General features: G+C 52.8%; 2 protein-coding genes across 6 annotated transcripts in view; one reads left to right on the plus strand and one right to left on the minus strand.

Annotated features, from left to right (window-relative positions):
• The window catches only part of BLOC1S3 (biogenesis of lysosomal organelles complex 1 subunit 3), a 40122-nt gene extending 34073 nt beyond the window's left edge, over positions 1 to 6049 (plus strand). For all 5 annotated transcript variants that reach the window (XR_008516633.2, XR_008516632.2, XR_010138501.1 and 2 more), the window contains one exon: positions 5790 to 6049. The gene's annotated coding sequence lies outside the window, so the exon portion shown is untranslated. The remainder of the gene's footprint in view (positions 1 to 5789) is intronic.
• EXOC3L2 (exocyst complex component 3 like 2) lies at positions 452 to 27729 on the minus strand. Its single transcript, XM_024238159.3, has 11 exons — positions 27095 to 27729; positions 22837 to 23470; positions 20406 to 20517; positions 16904 to 17005; positions 16713 to 16813; positions 16401 to 16511; positions 13886 to 14021; positions 7300 to 7422; positions 6642 to 6797; positions 5193 to 5314; positions 452 to 2480 (listed from the first exon to the last, which is right to left on the minus strand). The coding sequence occupies exons 1-11, from the start codon at positions 27651 to 27653 to the stop codon at positions 2192 to 2194; spliced, it is 2445 nt and encodes an 814-aa protein (XP_024093927.3). The 5' UTR covers positions 27654 to 27729; the 3' UTR covers positions 452 to 2191.
• Positions 27730 to 27989: the final 260 nt, after the last annotated feature.

Here is a 27989-nt window from a genome sequence, read left to right on the forward strand (position 1 = left end):
TAATCCCAGCACTTTGGGAGGATGAGGCAGGAGGATGGCTTGAGGCCAACCTGGTCAACATAGTGAGACTCTGTCTTTACAAAACAAATAAAATTAAAATATTAGCTGGGTGTGGTGGCACAAACCTGTAGTCCCAGCTACTCAGAAGGCTGAGGCGGGAGGATCACTTGGGCTAGGAGGTAGAGGCTGCAGTGAGCTATGATCGTGCCATTGCACTCTGGCCTGGGCGACAGAGCAAGACCCTGTCTCTAAAAAATAAATAATAAATGCCTATGGACTGCAGAATATTGTTGATTCCTCAACTCCTCTCTTGCTCTTTTGCATATTGGCAACATAAAAAGTGTCATTTTCGGGCTGGACACAGTGGCTCATGCCTGTAATCCCAGCACTTTGGGAGGCTGAGGCGGGTGGATCACTTGAGGTCAGAAGTTGGAGACCAGCCTGGCCAACATGGTGAAACCCTGTCTCTACTAAAAATACAAAAATTAGCTGGGTATGGTGGTGGTGGAAGGGGGGCACCTGTAATCCCAGCTACTCAGGAGCCTGAGGCAGGAGAATAAATTGCTTGAACCTGGGAGGCGGAGGTTGCAGTGAGCTGAGATCGTGCCATTGCACTCTAGCCTGGGCGACAGAGCAAGACTGACTGAAAAAAAAAAAAAATGTCATTTTCAGAGGGCAAAGTGAGGAGGGTGCACCCTCAGAACATTGTTGCCTCAGTCTGGGGAAAGAGAGTTTAAGCAATTCCCCAGAAAGGCACAGGAACCTCAGCCCAGAGAGGGGCAGCTTCCTGCCTCGGGTCGCACAGCCTTGGGCTCCAAGAGTCCTTGTCTCTACCTCCCCAAGTTCAAATGTGCATGTGTGAGGTTCCAAACCCAGTCCCAATGCTAACCCCTGGCTGCCTCCTCTTTCTGACTTCTCAGGGGGAAAAAAAACCAACCACATACACACAAAAAATCCCACAAGTCAGGAAACATCCATCACGGGCTGTCCAGCCCAGGCCGGAGGGGCAGGAGTCAGCAGGGAGGTGACCTCAAGGTCTCCGTGGGGACCAGGATCCGGCGGGGCTGGGGGTGAGAGGCTGGAAATTTTCCCACCCCGAGACTTTCCTGCGTCAACCCAGGAGGGCGCCCTGGATGCCGCCAGCCCTGCCCCCAACCTCCTTCCTCTCCTGACAGGGCAGCTTCCCGGCTAAGGATGGATGGGGAGGGTGCGCCAAGATGGAGCCACCAGGACCAGGAATGGACAGGCACTTTGAGATTGACCAGACGAGGGACCCTGGCTCAGAGTGGTCAAGGCCTGGCCTCAGAGCCACAGAGCCAGGAGGTGTACACGGGTTGGCGTTGCTCCCGGCACACGCAGCCTCCCTCTACCTCCACTGCCCTGCCCAGGAGCTGGAGCCCAGCCCGGCCTTGGGTGTGTGAGAAGCCACTGGCCCGGGGCCCTGCTTCCCCGGTCCTTCCTCCCCACAACACACTCAGGACTCAGCCCTTCCTTGTGTTAAATAGAAACCTCTTTATTCTAAGTATCGAACGTTCCTTAATACATTGGATTGGGGCCAGACCTTGAGGTGAGGGAAAGGGGCGGGGGAGCTGGGATATTTCTGTAGAGACTTCCAGAACGCCACTCACCACTCTGGGCTATGGCAGGAGGGGAGGTGCTGGGAACAGGCTTCATGGCCTTGGGAAAATCCTTTGTCTCTTTGGCCTCTGTTTCTCCCTATCTTTTTTTTTTTTTTTTTTTTTTGAGAAAGGGTCTTGCTTTGTTGCCCAGGCTGGAGTGCAGTGGCACAATCATAGCTCACTGCAGCCTCAAACTCCAGCAATCCTCCAGCCTCAGCCTCCCCAGTAGCTGGGACTACAGGCACACACCACCATGCCCAGCTAATTTTTTATTTTTTGTAGAGATAGGGGGCAGGTCTCACTATGTTGCCCAGGCTGGTCTTGAACTCCTGGGCTCAAGCAATCCTCCGGCCTCAGCCTCCCAAAGTGTTGAGATTACAGGCATGAGCCACCGTGCCTGGCCTTTGTTTCCCTTCTGTACAGGGAGTTTGGGGTTGGGTGAGAAGACATCTAAGGGTCTTTCTATCCCAGGGGGGTGTGGTCCCAGGCAGGGAATCAGGAAGGGCGCCGTACGGGAGGTTGGCTTGTCAGCAGCATAGATGGGGTCACTAAGGCAGGTGGCTGGTTGACTCTCAGCGCTGGGCCCGAGGTCGCACTAGAGACGGAGGCCGGGGCCGAGGCAGACAGGCCAAACTGGGCCTGGCCAGCCGGGAGAGGGGGAGGCGGCCCAGGAAGAGAGGGAGGCTGAGACAGAAAGATGGGCGGGGCACGGGGATGTCTGCAAAGAAGGCCCGGTCCCGAGGGGGTGACAGGGCTCCCTCCTCAGAGAGTTCCAGGTCCCGGGCCACGGCCAGGATCTCCTGGCGGGCGGCTGTGTTGCGTAGGCCACGGATGTCGAGGAGGGCTGCCACGTGCTTCTGCCTGTGGGGAGAGGAACAGACAGGGGCGTGCAGATCCCCAGCTCTAGACACACATCTAACCCACCCATGGACCCCACCTGACCCCCTCACCTGTCCCAGAACCTGCCTGAGTTCTGGGGCCTCTGTGTCGCCTCCAGAGCCTTCCCTCCAATCAGCTCCCTTGCCCAGGCCCTCACCTCATACCAGCTCCCTCCAGAACTTCACTTCCAACCATCTCCAAATCCCCCTTACAACCAACTCCAGAACCAGCCCTGGGATCTTCCGTTTCACCCCAAGCCTCAGTTCATGATTAAAATTCACCTTCTCAGCTGGGTGCCGTGGCTTATGCCTGTAATCTCAGCACTTTGGGAGGCCAAGGCGGGCGGATCACCTGAGGTCAGGAGTTCAAGACCAGCCTGGCCAACATGGCGAAACCCTCTCTCTACTAAAAACACATAAAAAAAAATAAAGCTGGGTGTGGTGGCAGGCGCTTGTAATCCTAGCTACTCAGGAGTCTGAGGCAAGAGAATCCCTTGAACCTGGGAGGCAGAGGTTGCAGTGAGCTGAGATCGCGCCACTGCAGTCCAGCCTGGGCGACACAGCGAGACTCCGTTTCAAAAGTAAAAAAAAGAAAGAAATCTTGTACCCCACTCCCCCTAAATCCTCAGCCCTAGGTACCTCCTAATCTCAAGCTCAACCCCATAAACCCAACCCAGCTAGCAAACTCTCAAACTTAGCTACAGATTCAAGTTCTTACTCATGATCCAATATTCAAGTTCAGAAACTCCACATCAGCAAGAATACTGGGACTTCCTGGGACCCCACGGGACTCCAGGAATCTGTGCCTTCCCAAGGACATGACCTTATCCCCCAGAATCAGAACTGACCACCCTGAATCAGTTCCAGGACCCCTACCCTCCGTGCTGAAACCGAAACCCACTCATGCCTCACTCCTTGTTTTTCTGGGGTTCTGTTTCTCTGAGTATGTCTGAGAATGTCTGTCTGCCCAAATAGCACTGCAGGGACTGGCGGTGCTCCGGCAGCCACCACCACTGCCACCACCATCCAGCACTGTCACATGGTGGTGTGGTGTGCTGATCTGGTACACTAGTTTTTTTGTTTATTTGTTTGTTTTTTGAGACAGAGTCTTGCTCTGTTGGCCAGGCTGAAGTGCAGTGGTGTGATCTCAGCTCACTGCAACCTCTGCCTCCTGGGCTCAAGCAGTTCTCCTGCCTCAGCCTCTCGAGTAGCTGGGATTACAGGCGTGTGCCGTCACACCTGGCTAATTTTTGTATTTCTAGTAGAGATGGGGTTTCACCATGTTGGCCAGGCTGGTCTCGAACTCCTGACCTCAGGTGATCCGCCCGCCTCGGCCTCCCAAAGTGCTGGGATTACAGGCATGAGCCACCATGCCCAGCCGATCTGGTGCACTAGTTTTAGTGCCAGTCTACTGCCTGGGTTCAAGTTCCACCTTTGCCACTTGCTAGGCGTGATATTTCAATAGCTTTAATTATACCCCTTACTTATAGGCCAAGAGCAGTGGCTCACACCTGTAATCTCAGCACTTTGGGAGGCAGAGGCAGGCAGATCACCTGAAGTCAGGAGCTCAAGACCAGCGTGGTCAACTTGGTGAAATCCCGTCCCTACTAAAAATACAAAAATTAGCCGGGCGTGGTGGCGCATGCCTATACTTGGGAGGCTGAGGCAGAAGAATCGCTTGAACCCGGGAGGCAGAGGTTGCAGTGAGCTGAGATCACTGCATTTCAGCCTGGGCGACAAAGTGAGACTCTGTCTCAAAAAACAAAACAAAACAAACAACAACAATAAAATACCCCTTATAAAGTTGGCATGGGCTGGGCAACGGTGGCTCACACTTCCCTGTTCATGGGAAGCTGAGGCCGGCAGATCATTTGAGCCCAGAAGTTCGAGACCAGCCTGGGCAACGTGGTGAAACCCATCTCTGCAAAAAAATACAAAAAATTAGCTGGGCATTGTGGTGCATGCCTGTGGTCCCAGCTACTCAGGAGGCTGAGGTGGGAGGACTGCTTGAGCCCAGGAGGTCAAGGCTGCAGTGAACCGTGATTGTGCCACTGCATTCCAGCCAGGGAAACAGAGTGAGACCCTGTCTCAAAAAAAAAAAAAAAGAAAAAAAGTTGGCATGTAAGATGCTTATTTAGGTCTGAAATAAGAACTCATTGAGTGAGAACTGGAATTGTTACTATAGTCATGGATGATGATGGTGATGATGTTGATGAGGATAAATTTCCCTAATAACCCTATGACGAGAATACTATTATCCCCATGGAACGGATGAGGAAACTGAGGCTCCGAGAAGGTCACATAGAAAGGAAGTGACCTGGCAGGAGCTGAATGCTGCCTGCGCCTGCCACTGTCCCAGTACGTGTGCGCCCATGTGCCCTGCGTGTCCCTGAGTCCCCCGTGGCTCCCCTGCGGGCCAGCCCTTCCTGCCTCCAGGCAGCCCTGCGCCCCCCTGCCCTGGGCTTCCTGTGACCGCCTGTTTGTTTGTGAGCCCTGGTGGCGGTGGTGGCGGAGGCAGCAGCGGTAGCAGGAGAAGGAGGGAAATCTTATTAATAATGCCCTGGTTCCAGCAGGAAATGGCCGTCAGACACGCTCGCCGGCTCCCTCCCTCGCAGGAAACACAGGGACGGATGCCAAGGCCACCAGGAGACCTCGGCCAGGCACAGCGAGCCCTGGCCCAGGCGGGGTGTCTCACCTGATGTCTGGGTAGTCGCGCACCAACACTCCCACCTCCACCTGGATGCTGGGCGTGTCTTCCAGCTGCATGACTTCAGCCAAATGGGGCACCACGGCGTCCAGCCACGAGGCCTGGGACTCCTGCAGGGGAGGGAGGGCGCGGGGCTCACACCCTCCCAAGATTGACCCTGCCAATTCCTGCCCCTCCTATCTTGTTATACCATCTCTAAAATGTAGCAGAAACCAGGGGCGGTGGCTCAAGCCTGTAATCCCAGCACTTTGGGAGGAGGCCGAGGCAGGTGGATCACTAGAGGTCAGGAATTCAAGACCAACCTGGCCAACATGGTGAAACCCCATCTCTACTAAAAATACAAAAATTAGCCAGGCGTGGTGGTACACACCTGTAATCCCAACTACTCAGGAGGCTGAAGCAGGAGAATCACTTGAAATTGAGAGGCAGAGGTTACAGTGAGCGGAGATTGCACCACTGCACTCCAGCCTGGGCGACGGAGCGAGACTCTGTCTCAAAAATAAAGAATAAAAATAAAAATAAAACGTAGCAGAAGACATATTGTGGCCACATTTGAGAAAAATCCATAATATAATCTCCTCCCAGTTTTGCAGGTAATTTGGAACTCTGGGACACCTCTCCAAACCTCTTCCACGTTTGCAAAATCTTGCCTTTGCGGGGGTGGAGACTGGATAAAGTGTACAAGGAAGCTCCCTGCATTCTTTCTTACATCTGCATGTGAATCTACAATTACCTCAAAAATTTTCCAAAGAAAACATTCCAAGGACTCCGGGCTTGGAACTCTGAGAAGAGTGACTGAATGAGGCCCTTCCAGCCCAGCTGAATACAACTGAGTACAAATAAGATCTGGCAGTTTTTAATTCCAGGGTTAGAAATGTTAGGATTTCTGCGTTTCTGTTGCATGTAGTTTCTCTGTACGTTCATGGAGTCCTTTTTTTCTTTTTTTTTTTTTGAGACGGAGTCTCACTCTGTCCTCCAGGCTGGAGTGCAGTGGCAGGATCTCGGCTCACTGCAACCTCCGCCTCTTAGTTCAAGCGATTCTCCTGCCTCAACCTCCTAAGTAGCTGGGACTACAGGCGTGAGCCACCGCTCCCGGATAATTTTGGTAATGCAAGGAGTTTTAACTGTGAGCCAGGCACTGTCCAAATCACTTAACAGGAATTAACCAATCTGATCCTCAAAACAATGGATAGGGACCATTATTCGCCTTATTTAACAGCCGAGGAAAGCGCCCAAAGGCGAGTTCTCAGAGCAAGAAAGCCAGGTTTTAAGTGCAAAGGGTGTGGATCAAAGTTACTGGTTGCTATTGACCAGAAGTTGGGTGAGAGTTTCTGGCCTGAGCTCTGCCCCTCTCCCCCTGGCTTTTGAGACGTGAGATTCTCGGAAGCCAAGCCTTGTCCTGGTTTCTGAAACACCCCCAACCGTCCCGACACTGACCAGCCGCCGGAACAGCCTCTGCAGTTGCGCCGCGTCCTCCCGGAGCCTGCCGGCCACGCGGCTGCGGGTCCGCGCCGAGCTGCAGCGCAGGCGCCCACGGAGCAGGGGCCGCACGTACTCGACCAGCGCCCGCCGGTGCAGCTCGGCTACCAGCGCCTGGAGGCGGAGGAGGGAAACCCGAGGGGTGTGAGCCATGCCCCACGGACTCCCATCCCGCCAGTATGAAGGCCATCCCCGCCCCACTCGCCCACATCCACTCCGGGCACCCTTCCCGTGCCCACGCCCCAGCCCCCAGCCCCTGAACTATCCTAGGATGCCTTCCCTGGCCCCCTAATTAGCCCGCGGACAGCCCCTGCCAGCCCCCAAAAGGTGCTCCATCCCAGCCTCTCCCCATTCTCCAAGCTCCACTCTCAGGAGCCCTGACTCAGTCTGCACCCCGCCTTACACCCCAGTTCCACGCACACGCCTCCCCGCAGACCCCGGGCAGGGGCCACCTCTTCCATTCACAGGGAGCCTCTCCCCACCTTAGAGGGGTTTCCTCCAGCAGGAGCGTTCTTGCTCTCCCAACCTCCCAATCTCCCCTCTTCCCGTCCCTTTCCCCTTTCCTCCTCCCCTCTTTTCCCCCACCCCCACCTCCCCTCCCCTCAGGCAGGTGCACCTGGTAAGGCTCGTCCTGCATTCTGCGCAGGGCCAGGGCCTGGGCGCCCAGCGTGCCCACGATGCCATCCAGGGCCTCTGCGCTGCTCAGCCACTTCCGGCGCATCAGCTTGTTGAAGTGTGGCTGGCAGGGACAGAGGAGGGGGTCACGGCTCTCCTCCCTCCCTCCCTCCCTCCCTCTTCACTTAGGAATAAGTTCCTGCAACCCTGCTCCATGTTGAACCAGGGCTGTGTGGTGCTGGGAACACAAGGGGAAGAGATAGCCCCAGCCCTGGCATCCTGGGACTCACAGTCCAGAAGGGGAGAGAGACTGGTCCCCAGGTAGTGATGACCCAAAGCTGGCAAGGCTGGGACTCGGGAGCCCAGGGATTTAAGAAGCCCAGAGGGGATGCCTGACTCAGCATAGAGCCAAGGAGGGCTTCCTGGAGGAGGGGACACCGGAACTGAGGCCCTGGTGATGATCTTCCTTAGCCAAGTGAGGGATGGGGGAGGGAGTGGCTCAATGGGAGAAAAGAGTGAGTATTAAGAAAGTTCAGATTTCAGATGGGCATGCCAGGGAGAGGACCAGCGAAAAGGTCAGTGTAGCTGATGAAAACAGGGGACTTCATTTAAGAATTATTAAGGGCCGGGCACAGTGGTTCACACCTGTAATCCCAGCACTTTGGTAGGCCGAGACAGGAGGGTAGCTTGAGCCCCAGAGTTTGAGACCAGCCTGGGCAACATTGTGAGACCCCGTCTCTACAAAACATTTAAAAGTTAGCTGGGACTGCGCGCAGTGGCTCACGCCTGTAATCCTAGCACTCTGGGAGGCTGCGGCGAGTGGATCACCTGAGGTCAGGAGTTCAACCCTGTCTCTACTAAAATACAAAAATTAGCTGGGCGTGGTGGCGTGCAACTGTAGTTCCAGCTACTCTGTATGCTGAGACAGCAGAATTGCTTGAACCCAGGAGATGGAGGTTGCAGTGAGCTGAGATCACGCCACTGTACTCCAGCCTGGGTGACAGAGTAAGACTCCGTCTCAAAAATAAGTAAATCGATTAAAAAAATAAAAATTAGCTGGGTATGGTGTCATGTGCCTGTAGTCCCAGCTACTCAGGAGGCTGAGGTGGGAGGATCGCTTGAGCCCAGGAGTTCAAGGCTGCAGTAAAATATGATCATGATACTGCACTCCAGCCTGGGTAACAAAGGGAGGCCCTGTCTCTAAAAAAAAAAAAAAAAAAGAGAAAAAGTAAGAACTTTAAGACATATTTTTAAAATTCATTAACTATGCACAGCCCTTAAGGGAAGGAGGACGGATTGCTTCCACATTCCACTTCCTAGATCTGGTTGAGAAAACATGTTCCCCATCTGGAGCTCTTAGGAAGGAGTATAGTAAATGCCTCAGTTAATAACATCCTCCTTTTTGAAAGTTGCCTTTTCTCTCCACCCTTGAGTAGATCCGGTATTTGATGAAACTTGTGAAAGTGGGTGGAACCTGTCTTGCCCCCTCTTTTCTAGAATGCACTGTATATGCGACTGTGACTTTCCAGGAAATGTGTTTGCCATTTGCTGATTTTGGGGGGAAGTTAATTTCTAACTTCTTCCACTGGTAAATGAAGGAAAGTATTGCACCTTGCAAATGCACCAAATGAATTGAGTTCATCATTTTAAAAACTGTCTTTTGGCCACGTGGACCTCATTGGAAAATTATTAAGGGGCCAGGCATGGTGGCTTAGACCTGTAATTCCAGCACTTTGGGAGGCTGAGGCGGGTGGATCACTTGAGGTCAGGAGTTCAAGACCAGCCTGGCCAGCATGGTGAAACCCCATCTCTACTAAAAATACAAAAAATTAGCCGGGCGTGATGGCGGGCGCCTGTAATCCCAGCTACTAGGGAGGCTGAGGTAGTAGAATCTCTTGAACCTGGGAGGCGGAGGTTGCAGTGAGCCGAGATACTCCAGCCTCAGCAACAAGAGCAAAACTCTATCTCAAAAAAAAAATTAATTAATTAATTAATTAAGGGCCGGGCACAGTGGCTTATGCCTGTAATCCCAGCACTTTGGGAGGCTGAGGCTCGAGAACTGCTTGAGCCAAGGGCAACATAGTGAGACTCCCTCTCTATAATTTTTGTTTGTTTGTTTAATTAGCTGGGCATGGTGGCCCACACTGTGGTCCTAGCTACTTAGGAGGCTGATGTGAGAGGATCATGTAAGCCCAGGTGGTTGAGGCTGCAGTGAGCTATGATCATGCCATTGCACTCCAGCCTAGGCAACAGAGCAAGATTCTATCTCAAAAAAACAAACAGAAACAAAAACAAAACTCTTTTTCCCTCTGTCCAAAACAAAAAAAATAATAACTTTAAAACAGTGACAAAGAGCATTAAACCAAGCTTCGGCCTTTCAAAGTGTGTTTTTTGGGGGTGAGGGAAGCTGTGCGACCCTGAAGCTGGCATTGGGGTTTATTCCAGGCATACGACAGGGAGGGGAGAGGTGAGGCTGGGGCAGGGCTGGAGTGCACAGGGCCTCCTGGGCTTGGGGAGAAGCCCCAGCTTTCTCCTGAGGGCACTAGGGAGCCATGGCCAGTTTTGAGCTGGGGAGGGAGAGGGTCAGATTTGTGCTTTACCAAGATGGGAGGAGGTGAAACTGAGGTAGAAATGATGGAGGAGGCTGGAAAAAGGGAAAGTGGAGATAGGGAGAGGATGAAAGGGGGTGAAGAGGGGGAAGAGGAGAATCCAAGTGGTAGAATTCATGGGATGAAGTGAGTGACCACCACCTATGCGGAGGGAAGGGAGGTGTCTGGAGGACACCAGAGACCCTGGAGATAGGCAGGCCGTGAGTCTCTCCCTGAGACAGGGGCGGGGGGAGGGTCGGGGGAGAGGCTGCAGTCTGGGTGGACACAGGGCATGTGAAGTTCGGAGATGTCTCCAAGATGGTATCCATGGGGGGTCTAATTCCCTCTTCAGCTCAGCCTCAGCACCTGCTCTCTCACCCTGACAGCAGCCCAGTTTTCTTTTTTGTTTTTGTGTGTGTTTTTTTTTTTTTTGAAAGATAGGTTCTCACTATATTGCCCAGGCTGGTGTTGAACTGCTGAACTCAAGCGATCCTCCCACCTCAGCCTCCCAAAGTGCTGGGATCACAGGTGAGAGCCACCATGTCTAGCGTGTTGCTGGGTTTTGTTTGTTTGTTTGTTTTGAGACAAGTCTCGCTGTCGCCAGGCTGGGATGCAGTGGTGCGATCTCGGCTCACTGCAACCTCTGCCTCCCAGTCAAGTGATTCTCCTGCCTACTCTCCTGAGTAGCTGGGACTACAGGCACGTGCCACCATGCCCGGCTAATTTTTGTATTTTTAGTAGAGATTGGGTTTCACCGTGTTGGCCAGGATGGTTTCTTGACCTCGTGATCTGCCTGCCTTGGCCTCCCAAAATGCTGGGATTATAGGTGTGAGCCACTGTGCCTGGCAGGGCTTTTTTTTTTTTTTTTTTTTGAGACAGGGTTTTGCACTGTCTCCCAGGCTGGAGTGCGATGGTGTGAACACAGCTCACTACATCCTCGACTTCCTGGGCTCAAGCGATCCTCCCACTTCAGCCTCCCAAGTACCTGGGACCACAGGCACGCATCACCACACCCAGCTTATTGTTTTTTATTTTTTGTAGAGAGGAGGCCTCATTATGTTGCCCAGGCTGGTCTCGAACTCCTGGGCTCAAGCGATCCTCCCGCCTCAGCCTTCAAAAGTGCTGGGATTACAGGTGTGAGCCACCGTGCCCAGCCAGCTCTGTTTTCTGAACCTCCAAAAATGGAGCAAGGCATGAGGGAACCCACATAATGCCTGGGCCCTGGTGATTCTCCCAGGGTCCCCACCCTGGCTGATGCTCACATACACATGCACACTCATGCACACAGCACACACACACACAAACACTCCCTCAAAAGCCTACAGCCATTCACACACTCACACAGGCATGCGAGCACAGCACTGTGTCCTGTCTTTTCATGTCTCTAGCTGGTTCTTTTTCTTTCCTTTTTTTTTTTTTTTTTTTGAGACAGAGTCTCACTCTGTCGCCCAGGCTGAAGTATAGTGGCACGATCTCATCTCACTGCAACCTCTGCCTCCCAGGTTCAAGCGATTCTCCTGCCTCAGCCTCCCGAGTAGCTGGGATTACAGGTGCTTGCCACCACGCCTGGCTAACTTTTTGTATTTTTAGTAGAGACGGGGTTTCACCATGTTGGCCAGGCTGGTCTCAAACTCTTGACCTCAAGTGATCTGCCCGCTTTGGCTTCCCAAAGTGCTAAGATTACAGGCGTTAGCCACCATGCACGGTCTATCTCTAGCTGGTTCTGATGTCTCTCCCTCTGTCCCTCTGTCCCAGTTGCTCTCCTTTCCTTCCTCCCTCACCTATCTTGTTTTCTCAGTCTCTGTTTCTTTTGCTTCTGCTCTGTCTGTGTCTCTCTCTCTCTCAAAACATACATAGTGGTTTATAAGGCCAGGCACAGTGGCTCATGCCTGTAATCCCAGCCTGGGTGACAGAGCGAGACTCTTGTCTCAAAAACAATTTAACAAAAAAACAAAAAAGCAAACATACATAGTGGTTTATAGATTAAGATCGTAGATTCGCAATGGGCTCTGCCACTTGCTGGTCTCATCTTCCTCACCTGTAAAATGAACCTACAACCCATCTCATAGGATTGCGGTGAGAATTAAATGAGCCGATACTCTCAAGCACCTGGCACAGTGAGTCCTGAGAATGTGTTTGCTGTTGCTACAAAGTCTGTATATTTAAGATAGCAAGCTGGGTGTGGTGGCTTACATCTGTAATCCCAACACTTTGGGAGGCCAAGTCAGGAGGATCGCTTGAGCCCAGGAGTTCAAGACCAGCCTGAGCAACACAGTGAGACCCTGTCTCTACCAGAAATACAAATAAATAGGCAGGGCGAGGTAGCTCACACCTATAATCCCAGCACTTTGGGAGGCCAACGTGGGCAGATCATGAGGTCAAGAGATCGAGACCATCCTGGCCGACATGGTGAAACCCCATCTCTACTAAAAATACAAAAATTAGCGTGGTGGTGTGGTGGCAACCGCTATAGCATGGCAGGTGGCAGTAAGTGCTTTGGAGAAAAACAGCAGGGAGTGGGGAGGGGGGTTTGGTCTAGGGGCTTCTGTTTTTTTGTTTTTTCAGAGGGAGTCTCGCTCTGTCATCCAGGCTGGAGTGCAATGGTGCGATCTTGGCTCACTGCAACCTCAGCCCCCTGGGTTCAGGCAATCCTCCTGCCTCAGCCTCCGGAGTAGCTGGGAGTATGCTGCCATGCCTGGCTAATTTTTGTAATTTTAGTAGAGACGGGGTTTTGCCATATTGGCCAGGCTGGTCTCGAACTCCTGACCTCAAGTGATCCACCCACCTTGGCCTCCCAAGTGCTGGGATTATAGGCGTGAGCCACCGCACCCAGTCAGAGCTTCTGTTTTAAATGGGGCAATCAGAGAAGGTCGCACTGAGGTGACATTTGAGTCAAGACTTGAGGCAGGGCATGGTGGCTCACACCTGTAATCCCAGCACTTTGGGAGGCCAAGGTGGGCAGATCACATGAGGCCAGGAGTTTGAGACCAGCCTGGCCAACATGGTAAAACCCCATCTCTACTAAAAATACAAAAAAATTAGCTGGACGTGGTGGTTCATGCCTGTAATCCCAGCTACTAGGGAGGCTAAGGCAGGAAAATCGCTTGAACCTGGGAGGCAGAGGTTGCAGTGAGCTGAGATTGTGCCATTCCACTCCAGCCTGGGCGACACAGGGAGACTGTCTCAAAACAAAACAAGACTTGAAAGAGGCGTGAGAGGCAGCTATGTGGCTGTGAGAGGGAGAGCATTCCAGGCAGAGGGAAGGGCAAGTGCAAAGGCCCTGAGGCAGGAATGTGCCTGCTGGGTTAAGAGACAGCAAGGCGGCTGGCGTGGCTGGAGTGGGATTAGCGGGAGAGCCAGGAGTTGGGGGGGGATGGTGGCGGGCAGGGGGAGGAGATGAGGTCTGAGAAGGAGAGGGGAGAGGGAAGGGGCTGATTGTGCAGGGTTGTGGGGGCTACGGCGGGATTTTGGCATTTGCTCTGCATGAGCTGGGAGTTGTGGGAGGATTCTGAGCAGAGAGGAGAGTGTTCCACTGTATAACATGGGTTGAGCTTGTGTTATGGCCAGGAACACACTCCCCCTGCAGTCTCTCTCCTCAGTGCTCTCACCCCACCACCACATTCACTCACCCACCTTTGCACCGAACCCCTATAGGGCGGGCACGAGGACCAGGAGATGGGTGTATGGGGCTCTGGGGTCTAGGAGAGCCTGAGCAGGGATTTGGGGGACCTCAGTGGGGAGGGGCTCCATCCAAACCTCAAGCCCCCTCCTGCTGATGGCCCTCTGTTCTCCCCCTGGTCACATCATCATAAATCTTCCTTCCTGCACCCTCTCCACCCCACCAACAGCCCAGGCATGGCCTTAACCACCCCTGCCCCCCGCCCCTGTCTGCTTCCCAAACACTGAGCCATGGGCTAAAGGGAACTGGAGGATGGTGGGGGGGGGCAGCGCTTCCCTGTCCTGGCATGGGCCCCAACCCTGGCCTCCCATCTCACTCACCTGCAGCTCCTGGAACAGCAGGTCGGCCACGACACGGTGGCAGAGCCGGGTCACGTGGTCCAGAGCACTAGCAGATGCTTCCCGGGCTGGCTCGCTTTCTGGGGGCCCTACCCGGGCCAGGCGCTCGGCCAGAGCTCTGTGGGGATCAACAGAGCCAAAACTGAGGGACCCCAACATCTCAGCCCAACTGCCTAGACCTGTCTTCCCTTAGGTAGATCAGAGGGGCACAGGGGTGACAGGTCAGATGGGGGGGCTGAGAAAGGTCAGGGACTCTGGAGAGGGGTCAGGGGATGCTTGACAGGTTGGGGATGTCTGGGGATTGGGGGTGTCTGGGGATGTCAGGGGACTCATGGATGTTGGGGGGCTGAGGGATGGATGGCTAGGAGGTCTAGGGTATATTGGGGGAGGGAAGGGGTCTCTCTGTGTCTTCGGGTCTCAGTTTCTCTTGGTGCTTTCTGGGTGAGAGTGTGGAGGCCTCCATTCTAAAACTCTGTGGTTCTTTTTTTTTTTTTTTGAGACGGAGTCTCGCTCTGTCGCCCAGGCTGGAGTGCAGTGGCGCCATCTCGGCTCACTGTAAGCTCCGCCTCCTGGGTTCACGCCATTCTCCTGCCTCGGCCTCCAGAGTAGCTGGTACTACGCGCCCACCACCACACCCAGCTAATTTTTTGTATTTTTAGTAGAGACGGGGTTTCACCGTGTTAGCCAGGATGGTCTCGATCTCCTGACCTTGTAATCCACCTGCCTTGGCCTACCAAAGTGCTGGGATTACAGGCGTGAGCCGCCGCACCCGGCCAAGTCTGGGGTTCTAATGGTCTACAGCTCTGAAACTCTACCCTTACTCTTCTCTTTTTTTTTTTGAGACACAGTTTTGCTTTTGTTGCCCAGGCTGGAGTGCAGTGGCACGATCTCGGCTCATTGCAACCTCCACCTCCCAGGTTCAAGTGATTCTCCTGCCTCAGTCTCCCAAGTAGCTGAGACTACAGGCACCCGCCACCACACCTGGCTAATTTTTGTATTTTTAGTAGAGACAGGCTTTCACCATGTTGGTCAGGCTGGTCTTGAATTCCTGGCCTCAAGAGATCCGCCCACCTTGGCCTCCCAAAGTGTGGGATTATAGGCGTGGGCCACTGCATCCTGCCCCGGCCATTTATTATTATTATGATGATTTGTAATACAAGTGGTGGAATAGTACACCCACTTCTGCCCTTTCCTTCAACAGCTTGGAGACTTTTCCGTTAGGGCATGAAGAGTTCTCACGCTCCGTTTTAACATCCGAACTGGATTCCACTGCTTAGCTGTCCTATCATTTATTTAATTGGCCCCCAATAGATGGACAGTTGGTTCCATTTTTTCCAGGGAGGAACCCTGCACATATGTCATATCCCATGAGCTTTTGGCCTCTGAAGGGTGCATTCCTAGAGGATCTGCTGGGTCAAGCGCCCAGTGTTTGTGATTTGGGCAGAAAGTGCTTGGTCCGGATTGTTCTCCATTCAGCAATGGAAGAACACAGACTGCTACAATGACAGGAAATGGGAATGGCCAGGCGTGGTGGCTCATGCTTGTAATGCCAGCATTTTGGGAAGCTGAGGCAGGAGCATCACTTGAGCCTGGGAGTCGGAGACCAGCCTGGGCAACATAGAGAGACCCCCATCTCTTTTATTTTCTTTTTTTTGAGATGGAGTCTCACTCTGTCACCCAGGCTGCAGTGCAGTGATGGGATCTCGGCTCACTGCAACCTCCACCTCCCAAGTTCAAGCGATTCTCCCGCCTCAGCCTCCTGAGTAGCTGGTATTACAGGCACTGCCATCATGCCCAGCTAATTTTTGTATTTTTTTAGAGATGGGGTTTCACTATGTTGACCAGGCTAGTCTTGAACTCCTGACCTGAGATGAACTGCCCGCCTCGGCCTCCCAAAGTGCTGGGATTACAGGTGTGAGCCACCGTGCCCGGCTGACTCCCATCTCTCTCTCTTTTTTTTTTTTTTTTTTTTGAGACGGAGTCTTGCTCTGTCTCCCAGGCTGGAGTGCAGTGGTGTGATCTCGGCTCACTGCAAGCTCCACCTCCCGGGTTCTCGCCATTCTCCTGCCTCAGCCTCCCGAGTAGCTGGGACTACAGGCGCCCGCCACCACGCCTGGCTAATTTTTTTTGTATTTTTTAGTAGAGACGGGGTTTCACCGTGTTAGCCAGGATGGTCTCGATCTCTTGACCTCGTGACCTGCCCGCCTCGGCCTCCCAAAGTGCTGGGATTACAGGCATGAGCCACTGCACCCGGCCAAAATCTGTCATTCTTAGAGTCTTGAATCCGGCGTCTAGGTTTCTGTAATTCGAACACTCCAATATTCAGATGCTCTGTGGTGCTATGGCTGTTTCAAGGACTCCCAGATTTTATGCTTCTAAGATCCCATGCTCAGGCTCCCCTGAGTCAGTTCTGCAATCCCCACCCAGGATCTGGGCATCCCAGGTCAGCTTCCACCTTGGACTGGTCCTCCCTCCATCACACCGTGGATGCCCTCACCTCAGCGGGGGGCCGCAGTTGACCAGGGCGATGGTCTTGCTGATATAGGTGTCAGGTAGCATCTCCCGGACTGCTGGGCTCTCATGGAATCGCTCCACGCGCTGCTGGAAGCTGGTGGGAGGAAAGGGGACAGATGGGGCGCCACTGGGTCAGGGTCCCTCGTGGGCACCCAGCCTGCCAAAGCCACCATCCCTGCGGTGGCACTCTACCTGTCCTCAGGTGACTCCCTCTCATCTCTCCTCTCTCTGTTGGATCCCAGGTCCTGATGCCCAACCCCCAGCAGAGCTAACCCGTGCTCCCAGGTCCCCCTACCTCTGCAGGAACTCTGCCAGCCCGCCTAGGCAGCAGTGGGCCATCCGCTCCCCAAACTCCTGGCTGATGCGGGGCGCTCGCTCTGTGTGCTCTTCCAGCAGCTGTGAGGTCCAGGGCGACAAGAAGAGGTGAGGAGGGGCAAGGTCCCACTTTCCATCCAGCCCATCCCCCAGCCTCCCTCCACCTCCTACCTCACACACATCCTGGGCCAGGCTGCTGGGCTGGTCCTCCAGGCTCCCCCAGTGCTCTTCATCCTCCTGCAGCACGCGGAGAAGGGCAGCCCGGGTCTGAGCCTACAGTAGGGAGAGGGGAGACAGGCAGGAGTTAGGGGCTGCCTGGGGGTCTTTTTCCATCTCTTTCTCCCACCACAATCCCCTAGCCCTTAACCCCAAGCAGTTCTGGATTCTACCTATGAGCTTGTCAAGGTGATGCTGGGGAGGGAGGCTGAGCCAGAAAACTTCTGCAGCCCTTCCCACTCCTAACTCTGCGGTTTGGAACTTCATATTAAAAGTCTGTGGTTTGGCCAAGCGCAATGGCTCATGCATGTAATCTCTTTGGGAGGCCGTGGTGGGCGGATCACCTAAGGTCAACAGTTCAAGACCAGCCTGGCCAACATGGAGAAACCCTGTCTCTACTAAAAATACAAAAATTAGCCGGGCGTGGTTGTGCGTGCCTGTAATCCCAACTACTCAGAAGGCAGAGGCAGGAGAATTGCTTCAACCTGGGAGACAGAGGTTGCAATGAGTGGAGATGGTGCCATTGCACTCCAGCCTGGGCAACACGGTGAGACTCCAACTCAAAAATAAAAATAAATAAAATAGGCCAGGTGCGGTGGCTCACGCCTGTAATCCCAGCACTTTCGCAGGTCGAGGCGGGTGGATCACGAGGTCAGGAGATGGAGACCATCCTGGCTAACACGGTGAAACCTCGTCTCTACTAAAAATACAAAAAATTAGCCAGGCATGGTGGTGGGCGCCTGTAGTCCCAGCTACTCGGGAGGCTGAAGCAGGAGAATGGCATGAACCCGGGAGGTGGAGCTTGCAGTGAGCCGAGATTGTGCCACTGCACTCCAGCCTGGGCAACAGAGTGAGACTCATTCTAAAAAAAAAAATAATAATAAATAAATAAATAAATAAATAAATAAATAAAATAAAATAGTCCATGGTTTTAAGCTTCCTCCATCTAATAAGCAAGGGCTTAATTGTGTGTGTGTGTGTCTGTGTGTGTATAATTAAATATATAAATATATTTATGTATTAAATATTATATGTTATATAATATGTAATATTTTTATATATTAAATATTAGTATAAGCTATATAATGTATATTATATTAATAATTCATAATACATTATTAATATATTAATAATTTGTATTATATACTATAGTACATGAAATATATAATCTATATTAACATATAAATATTAAATATAAATCAATAATACATATAATAAATAATATAAGTAATATACATATATGTGACCAGGTGTGGTGGCTCATGCCTGTAATCCCAGCACTTTGGGAGGCCAAGATGGGCAGATCACCTGAGGTTGGGAGTTCAAGACCAGCCTCACCAACATGTAGAAACCTCGTTTCTACTAAAAATACAAAATTAGCCGGGCGTGGTGGTGCATGCCTGTAATCCCAGCTACTTGGGAGGCTGAGGCAGGAGAATCACTTGAACCCAGGAGGAGGAGGTTGTGGTGAGCTGAGTTTGTGTCACTGCACTCCAGCCTAGGCAACGAGTGAAACTCCGTCTCAAAAAATACATATATATACATTAATATACATATATGTACATAAATGTACACATGTGTACGTTATAATGTTATAATATAATATAAATATTATTGTATATTATTTATAATATACATATTTATATGTTAATATGTATACATAATGTATATTTAATATTTATATTTAATATAAATCCTATTATTACATATTATGATATGTATGAAGTATTATTTATATTAAATATTGTTTTTCATTAGAGGCCGTGTCTTGCTCTGTCCCCCAGGCTGGCATGCAGTGGCACCATCATGGCTCACTGCAGCCTCACACTCCTGGACTCAATCCTCCCGCCTCAGATTCCTGAGTAGCTGAGACTACAGGCATGCGCCACCACACCCAGCTAACTTTTTAAATGTTTTACAAAACATTTTTGTTTTGTTTTTGAGATGGAGTCTTGCTCTGTCGCCCAGGCTGGAGTGCAGTGGTGTGATCTTGGCTCACTGCAAGCTCCATCTCCCGGGTTCACGCTATTCTCCTGCCTCAGCCTCCAGAGTAGCTGGGACTATAGGCACCCGCCACCATGCCCAGCTAATTTTTTGTATTTTTAGTAGAGATGGGGTTTCACCGTGTTAGCCAGGATGGTCTCAATATCCTGACCTCGTGATCCACCCACCTCAGCCTCCCAAAGTGTTGGAATTACAGGTGTGAGCCACTGTGCCCGGCCACAAAACTTTTAAAACAGAGACAGTCTTGCTATGTTGTCCAGGCTGGTCTTGAACTCCTGGCCTCAAGGAATCCTCCCACCTCAGCCTCCCAAAGTGCTGGGATTACAGGTGTGAGCCACCGCGCCCGGCCAAGGGTCTATGTTTTATTGTCTTTTGGTCCCAAGACTCTGCTCTCAGGTTCTGCCAGTTAGTTTAAGATTCTCAGATTCTGTGTTTCAAGAACTCCAAGGCTGGGATGCAAAGGTGTTCACATCTCTGATTCTCTGATCAAATGTGTTGTCTCGGCTGGGGTGACTCATGCTTATACTCCTAGAGCTTTGGAAGGCTGAGGCTGGAGGATCGCTTGAGGCCAGGATTTTGAGACTAGCCTGGGCAAAATGGCAAGACCCTGTCTCTGCAAATTTTTTTTTTTTAATTATCCAGGCATGGTGGTGTGTGCCTGTAATCCCAGCTACTCAGGAGGCTGAGGTGGGAAGATCCCTTGAACCCAGGAGTTCGAGGCTGTAGTGAGCTGTAATCATGCCACTGCACTCCAGCCTGGGCAAAAGAGGGAGACATCTGTAATTAAAAAAATAAAAAAGTATTATCCTCAATTTGATGAGTTTAAGGATCCAGATTTCTTTTCTATGGTTCTAGGCTCTTGAGTAGCATTGACTGATTTCTGTGGCTGGAAGTAGGACTGGAATTGAGACAGCAAACATCACTGTAGCCAGGGAGGGCGTGCATGGCTGGGCCATTCTGCTCAGCAGTGTCTGTGCAGGTTCAGTAATTAACCATGTTTATTACCAGCCCTGCTTATATGTGAAGATCTTTGTCAGCCAGGCATGATGGCAAGTGCCTATGGTCCCAGCTACTGGAGAGGCTGAGGCAGGAGGATCGCTTGAGTCCAGGAGGTCAAGGCTCCAGCCTGGCAACAGAGTGAGACCCTGCCTCAAAAAAAAAAAAAAAAAATCTTTGATGCCATACTTCTGTGAGTCTTTGGGCCTGTGAGCTGCAGTTCTGTGACTAACTTTCTTGTACTCTAAGGTTCGAAGTGTCCCGATATACTGAACCTTTACCAAGTGTCTCTGTACAGCGCCCTTTGTGTCTATGGCATATGGACAGAACTCAGAAGTTCATAAAGGGAAAAGGGAGTTGGAAAGAGTGAAAGGGGGAGGGGACAGGCTTCCCAAGCCCACTGTGACCCCCTCCCTCCACAGCACCTCCCACTTCCAAAATGCAAAGTTCCAGATACCTTAACATCTGTGACGCATTCATCCTCCAAACCCCGCAGGGTGCCAGGGGACAGAAGGGGCCCCAGCTCCCCATTCTCCAGGGCGGCCGTGTCCACCAGCCCTAGGACCTCTCTGGGGGTGGGGGTGAGAGAAAAGGAGGTCTGTGAAAAGCGGGGTTGGGCAGTTGGACCCTTCCCCACACCCTCCTACCCAGTGTTTCTGTGACCCTGGGCCACTCCCTTCCTCTCTCTAAGTCAGCTCTGCTCATCCCTCAGAGGAAGTCTTTGGAATTGTTGCTTCCCCGGCTCCAGCTCTCTGAGTCAGCTCCCTGATGGATGGTGTCCGGGCATGATATTTAGGGGTCAAGTCCAGGCTTGAAGATCTGACACGCAAGGCTTCGCCCATGATCCATTTCACCAGACAGAAGTTCCCCTTTGCACCTATGCTCCGAGGCCCTGCTGCCTTACCTGGCCTTGGAGGCTTCCCCAGTCCAGCCCTCTCTCCCCGCCTTCTACTCGCTTACATGCCTGGAGCTATGTGATATCATCAATATCCACCCCCACACACCCCAGACTTGGGCTTGTGGCATCCTCTCAATTATAAACACCATCTCCCTACAAATTGAACCAAACCCAGTTCCCACCACTCTTGGAAGCTTTCCGGACTCCCTATCCCGCCTCCATCCCTTACAGATAACATGAGAGCATTATCGACATACATTCCCAAATGAGATCTATGTGGTTGATGTGGGTATCTGTTGCCTTCCCAGTCTTCTGGTGACAGCATCCTGATTTTGTTGGAAGAACCACCCACCCCCTTCACTGTCCAATGTGTGGCTTGGATGTGGCTAACTCCCTTTTCTCTGGGGCAGACAGGTGACCTGGAGGTGGCTAATCACCATATTCCATCCCCTGGCCACAAGAATGGGTATGTTTTAGGACACAAAGCCTCAACAGTAATAAGATTCTAGGACTGAGAAGGACCGTGGTGCTGAGGTTCTGGGTGCTACGCTTATAGAATTGAAGGGGCAAACAGCACTCAAGTCCTAAAACTGGGCCGGGCGTGGTGGCTCACACCTGTAATCGAAGCACTTTGGGAGGCCAAGGTGGGTGGATCACTTGAGGTCAGGAGTTCGAGACCAGCCTGGCCAACATGGTAAAACCCTACCTCTACTAAAAATACAAAAAAATTAGGCTGGGCACAGTGGCCATGCATGTAATCCCAACACTTTGGGAGTTCGAGGCAAGTGGATCACCTGAGGTTAGGAGTTCAAGACCAGCCTGGCCAACATGGTGAAACCCCGTCTCTACTAAAAATACAGAAATTAGGTGTGCATGATGGTGGGTGCCTGTAATCCTAGCTACTCAGGAGGCTGAGGCAGGAGAATCACTTCAACCCGGGAGGCGGAGGTTGCAGTTGGCAGAGATTGCAGCACTGCACTCCAGCTTGGGCGACAGAGCAAGACTCCGTCTCAAAATAAATAAATAAATAAATAAATAAATAAAGTCCTAAAACTAGGAGGATCAACAGTGTTGAGGTTCTAAGACCAAAAGAGGGAATGAGGCTAAGGTTTAGGATTCAAAGATTCATTGGTACTAAGCTTCTATGGTTGAGCCATAAATTCTAAGTTCTAAGATTGGAAACGTCAACAGTACTAATGCCCTAGGCTTTAAAGAGAAAGCAGTGTAGGATTCTAGAATTCTAAGTGTCATTGTATTAAGGTGAAAGGTCAGTGGGGCTATGGTTCTAGGAAGGAATGGTCAACAGTGCTAAAACTCTAAGACTGGAAGGGTGAACAGCTAAGATTCTAGTAGTGTAAGTGTCATGAAGGCCAGGTTCTTGGACTGGTGGGCCTACGGTGCTGAGCTACTAGGACTGAAACTGTCGATAGTGCTAAAATTGTAGAACTGGAAGAGTCAATGGTGCCAATAGGTTCTAGGTCTGAAAGGGTGGGAATGCTAGGATTCTAAGACTGGAAGCGTCAGTGTTACTTAGATGCTACAGTGTAACTGTTGATGATGCTAAGGTTGTATGTAGGTCTAGAAGAATGAATGGTGTTGAGATTTTAGGAACAGAAAAGTAGCAACGCGAAGGTTCTAGGACTAGAGGAATCAATGGTGCTAAGATTCGGGGACTGGAAGGGTGGACAGCGAGTCGATCTAGAGTCTAAGTGTTGACAGAGCGCTGAGGTTCTTGGACCACAATGGTGCCGGAGCTCTTTTAGGACTCCAAGTGTCCATGGTACTAAGGTGCTGGAACCGGAAGCCTGGGTAGCAGTGAGATTCTAGGATTGTAACTGTCAGCGGTGCTGACGACTGGCTGGGTCAATGGTGTCAAAGTGCTAGGACTGTAGGGTCAGCTGTCCCAAGGTCCTTAAGGTCAGAAGAGGCCAGTGCTAGGGGGTGGGGCTGGGGGTTTCACGTGACCTTGGGCAACTTGAGTCCAGCTCACCTGGGGTAGACCTGATTGTGCCAGTGCAGCAGCGCGTAGCGGTCGGCCAGCGGCAGCCTGCGACGGGCGGAGGCCCCCAGCCACTCGGCCAGGGCCCCGTGGTAGCCGCGCAGGTAGACGCTGAAGGCGCCCAGGCCGGCGGGGTAGGCGGGCGCCAGGCGGCCCCGCACCACGGCCATATCCTCCAGCAGCCGCGCCCGCAGCGCCTCCAGCTGCCCGGCCAGGCCCCCGGGCGCCCCGGGAGCCGCTGCCTCTAGGCGCTCCCGGGCCGCGCGCGCCACAGCTTCGGCCCAGCGGGCGCGCAGTTTGCGGGCCGCCCCGGGCCCCCGACGCCCGTCGGCCGCCTCCTCCTGCACCAGCACCTGGCCCAGCTGCGCCACCGCGCCCGCCCCGGCGCACGCGCCCGGCCCGGGGCCCGCCAGCGTCTCGCGCACCAGCGCCCACAGCTCGCGCTGCAGTGCCTCGTACAGCAGCGCCACGTCCCGCGCCCGGCGGCCCCCGCCAGCGCCCTCGGCCTTAGGAGGCCCAGGCGCGCCGCCCCCCGACGGCGCCAGCTCCTCGGCCTCCAGCTCCAGGATATGCTCGTCCGCGCGTGCCAGTTCGCGCTGCTGGATCAGGCTCAGAATCTCCAGCACTGCGGGAGGAAGGCGGGAGGTCAGCAGTGCGCGGGGGGAGGAGGGCGATGCCGGACGCGGGGTTGGGGGGTGCTTAGGAAGGGGAGAGAGATGAGGGGAAGAGGGTTACAGGAGGCGGGAAGGTGTGGGGGCAGAGAAGAGCCCGGAGAAGAGCAAGAAAGAAAGATGTTGAGTGAAGGATGTAGGGGAGGGGTCAGGGTGAGGGGCTCATGCTTGTAATCCTAGCACTTTGGGAGGCCGAGGCTGGCGGATCACTTGAGGTCAGGAGTTCAAGACCAGCCTGGCCAACATGGCAAAACCTCGTCTCTACTAAAAATACAAAAATTAGCCGGGCGTAGTGGCGTACACCTATAATCCCAGCTACTCGGGAGGCCGAGGCAGGAGAATCGCTTGAACCCGGAAGGCAGAGGTTGCAGTGAGCCGAGATCGCGCCACTGCACCCCAGCCTGGGCAACATGTTGAGCGAGACTCTATCTCAAAAATAAATAAATAAGAACTTAAAAAAGAGAGGGAAAAGAAAAATGCCTGTGACTGAGGAAGGGATCTGGGGAGGTTGCAGGGCGGAAAAATGGAGGAGGGGTCGGAGGAGGCGGGAGCGAGCGTCGAGAGAGGAGCCACTGATGGGGTCTTTTTGGGGTGGCGATGGCTGTGGGCTGATCTGGCCCTCTGATGAGTTCAGACTGCCTCGAGAAAGGGGAGTCGTGGGGCTGGAAGGCCTCTGAGGCTGAAGGAGGGTCCTGGCAGCCCAGGGTTACCCTCGACACCTCCACCCCCCTCCACTTCCTCCCTGGCAGAGAAACTATTTCCTGGCCAGCGCTATTTCTGCCCATCCGTTTCCAGAAGGCGGGGCTCTAGTCACCCCCTCCTCACCTCCCTCCAGTGCCCTCCCAGTCCCCGGGGAGCTGGGGCTGAAATAGCCTCTGGCCAGAACGTGGAGGGCATCAGAGGACAGAAAAGGCTCTCCTGAGGTCCCCAGCCCTGGAGCAGTTCGGGCCTCAGGGCTAAAAGCAGGGCTCAGGCACGGGAGCAGAGATAAAGGCAGGGTTGGGGGTGGCGGTGAATTAAGATGGGGATTGGGGCAGGGATGGGGATAGGGCTGGAGGTGAGGATGGGGTGAAGGTGGGGGTTGGGATGAGGGAATTTAGGGTTAGGATGAGGTCAGGTGGGAGTCTGGACAGAAATGGGAAAGAGGCAAGAATGACATTGGGGTCTGGGTAGGGATGAGGTTGGAGAGGTGGGGGAGGGGAATGTAGGTGAAAGCTGAGGATGGAAAGGACATAAAGATTGATGTGAAGGCCGGGCGCGGTGGCTCACGCCTGTAATCGTAGCACTTTGGGAGGTGGGTGGATCACCTGAGGTCAGGAGTTCGAGACCAGACTGACCAATATGGTGAAACCTCGTCTCTACTAAAAATACAAATATTAGCCAGGCATGGTGGTGCGTTCCTGTAGTCCCAGCTACTCAGGAGGCTGAGACAGGATAATTGCTTGAACCCAGGTGGCGAAGGCTGCAGTGAGCTGAGATCTTGCCATTTCACTCCAGCCTGGATGACAGAGCTAGACTCCATCTCAAAAAAAAAAAAAAAAAAAAAAAAGATTGATGTGAGTTTGAAGACGAGTTGGGGAAGTGAGTTGGGCTTGGGAATAGGAACGTGGATGGAATTGAAGATGGAGGTTGGGGATGGGGGTTTAGGACTGGGACTCAGGATAGGGGTGAAGATACATTAGGGATGAAGAGGAGGTTGCATTTGGAGTTGGAGTTGAAACTGGGGGCTGAGGAAGAACTAGGAACTCAAATAGGACTGAATAAGGAGGTTGATGGCCAGGTGCGGTGGCTCATGCTTGTAATCCCAGCACTTTGGGAGGCTGAGGTGGGTGGATCACCTGAGTTCAGGAGTTCGAGACCAGCCTGGCCAACATGGCAAAACCCCATCTCTACTAAAAATACAAAAAAAAATTAGCCAGGCATGGATGGTGATGCATGCCTGTAATCCCATCTACTTGGGAGGTTGAGACAGGAGAATCGCTTGAACCCAGGAAGCGGAGGTTGCAGTGAGCCGAGATTGCACCATTGCACTCTAGCCTGGGCAACAGAGTGAGACCCCATCTCAAAGGAAAAAAAAAAAAAAGAGGTTGCCAGAGGGAAATGGGTGGAAGGTGGGTGCTGAGAGGGGCGTGGGGTTGGGGGTTAAGAGTGAGACCAAAAGAGTGAAAAAGGGTTGAAGGTGAATATGGGGAAGAATGGGATATGAAACGTGACTGGACCAGTTGGGGGTTGCCATGGTGTTGGACGTAGACAATGACATTAAAGATGGCGTTGGACCACGCGCGGTGGCTCACGCCTGTCATTCCAGTGCTTTGGGAAGCTGAGGCAGGAGGATCACTTGAAGCCAGGAGTTCAAGACCAACTTGAGCAACATAGCGAGACCCCATCTCTACAAAAATGTAAAGATTAGCCAGGTGTGATCGTGTGTGCCTGTAGTCCCAGCTACTCTGGCGGCTAAGGTGGGAGGATTGCTTGAGCCCAGGAGGTCAGGGCTGCAGAGAGCCATGATTGCACCATTGCACTCTAGCCTCCAGCCTGGGTGATAGAGCGAGACCCTGTCTCCAAAATTAGATGGCATTTGGAGGAACGGATGAGCCGTATGAGAAGCATATGGATGTGTCTCAGATAGAGACTGATGGTGGGCTTGGAATAAGTGTGGGGTGAGAACAGAAAAGGCACTGAGGAAGACACTGGGGCTTGGAGTAGGAATGGGGACTGAGGATGAAGACAGGGTGGTGTTAGGGATTGAATTATGTCCCCCCAGAAAAAAAAAAAGATATGTGAAGTCTTCACCCCAGTACATCAGAATGTCACCTGATTTGGAAATAGGGTCTTTACAGAGGCAATCAAATTAAAGTGAGATGACAGGGCAGACCCGAATACCATGTGAGTGGTGTCCTCATAAAAAGGAGAAATTGGCCAGTCGCCGTGGCTCAAGCCTGTAATCCCAACATTTTGGGAGGACGAGGCAGGCAGATCACTTGAGGTCAGGAATTCGAGACCAGCCTGGCCAACATGGTGAAACCTCATCTCTACTAAAATACAAAAATTATCCAGGTGGCACATGCCTGTAATATCAGCTACTCGGGAGGCTGAGGCAGGAGAATCGTTTGAACCCAGGAGGCAGAGGTTGCAGTGAGCCTAGATTGCGCCACTGCACTCCAGCCTGGGCGACAGAGCGAGACTCTGTCTCAAAAAAAATAAAATAAAATAAAGAAATTGAAGAAATTGGGGATAGAAAGAGAAGGGGGAGAGATGAGACCAAAATCAGGTATTCCCTTGGCTTTAGACATGGGAATAGGGCTGAAGACGGCAGGTGGAGGAGGCAAAGATTGAGGGTGGGCATATATTAACAGGTGGCACTGAAGAGAAAGGTTGACGACAGGGATTAGGACTGCAGTGGTAACGGGTTGGAGCTGGCATGGAGGTGGGAGATGTGAGTTAGACATGTGAATTGCAGATCGGGGTCACAGGTGGTAGCTGGGATGGGCTTAAGTATGAAGCCTGGGACCATCAGGGCTGGGGATGGACATGGGCACTGGGATTCTCCCAGGACAGGGTCAGAACTCCAGACTCACCTGACAATGGCTCCTTCATCTTTGGGGGCTCTGGGACCTTGGGTGGGGGCTCTGGAGCTGCCTCACCTGCAGGCACCACTCTCTCAGCCAGGGACGCACGTTGGGGCTTGGATCCACGCCCCAGTCTCAGGAAGGCCAGTCTCCGGGCGGCCTCCCCCGCTGCCTCCTCGTCGCCATGGGCTCGGGTCCCATGCAGCCGGGCCAGGAGGCCAAAATCTGCTGAGCTCCTGCGTATCCCTGGTACCAGCACACGGCCCAAGAAAGAGCGGGGCTGCCCATCCCCAGGGCTGCCTGCCCGCCGGCCCGGGGCCCAGCCCAGCCGGAAGGGGGCCAGGCCAGCAAGCTTCTCCAGGGTGGCGCGGCGGCGACAAGATGTTCCATTGGGGAGGGACCCCAGCTCCCCGGCCTCTTCTTCCTCCAGTCCTGAAACTTCTTCAAAGGGGTTCCGAGAGGACCTCAGGGGCAGGGTACCCGCCCGGGGCACCTTAGGGTCTGACACTCCCAGATTCTTCAGGATAGGCATTTTGACAGGTGGGGACCTGGGGAAAAAAATGACCATGGGTGATGCTGATGACAATAGTGGTGTGGATGACGGTGCTTCTGTGTACCGACCACTTTGGGGTGAGCGTACCAGACACTTGCCTGAGCACTTAATAAGCCCTTGATCTGCACAAGCTTATAAGATGGGGACTTTTTTTTTTTTTTTCCAGACGGGGTCTCGCTCTGTCACCAAGGCTGGAGTGCAGTGGCGCGATCTCAGCTCACTGCAAGCTCCACCTCCCAGGTTCACGCCATTCTCCTGCCTCAGCCTCCTGAGTAGCTGGGACTACAGGCGCCTACCACCACGCCCGGCTAATTTTTGTATTTTTAGTAGAGACAGGGTTTCACTGTATTA

The sequence above is a fragment of the Pongo abelii genome, chromosome 20, assembly GCF_028885655.2.
Source record: "Pongo abelii isolate AG06213 chromosome 20, NHGRI_mPonAbe1-v2.0_pri, whole genome shotgun sequence".
NCBI classification, from domain to species: domain Eukaryota; kingdom Metazoa; phylum Chordata; class Mammalia; order Primates; family Hominidae; genus Pongo; species Pongo abelii.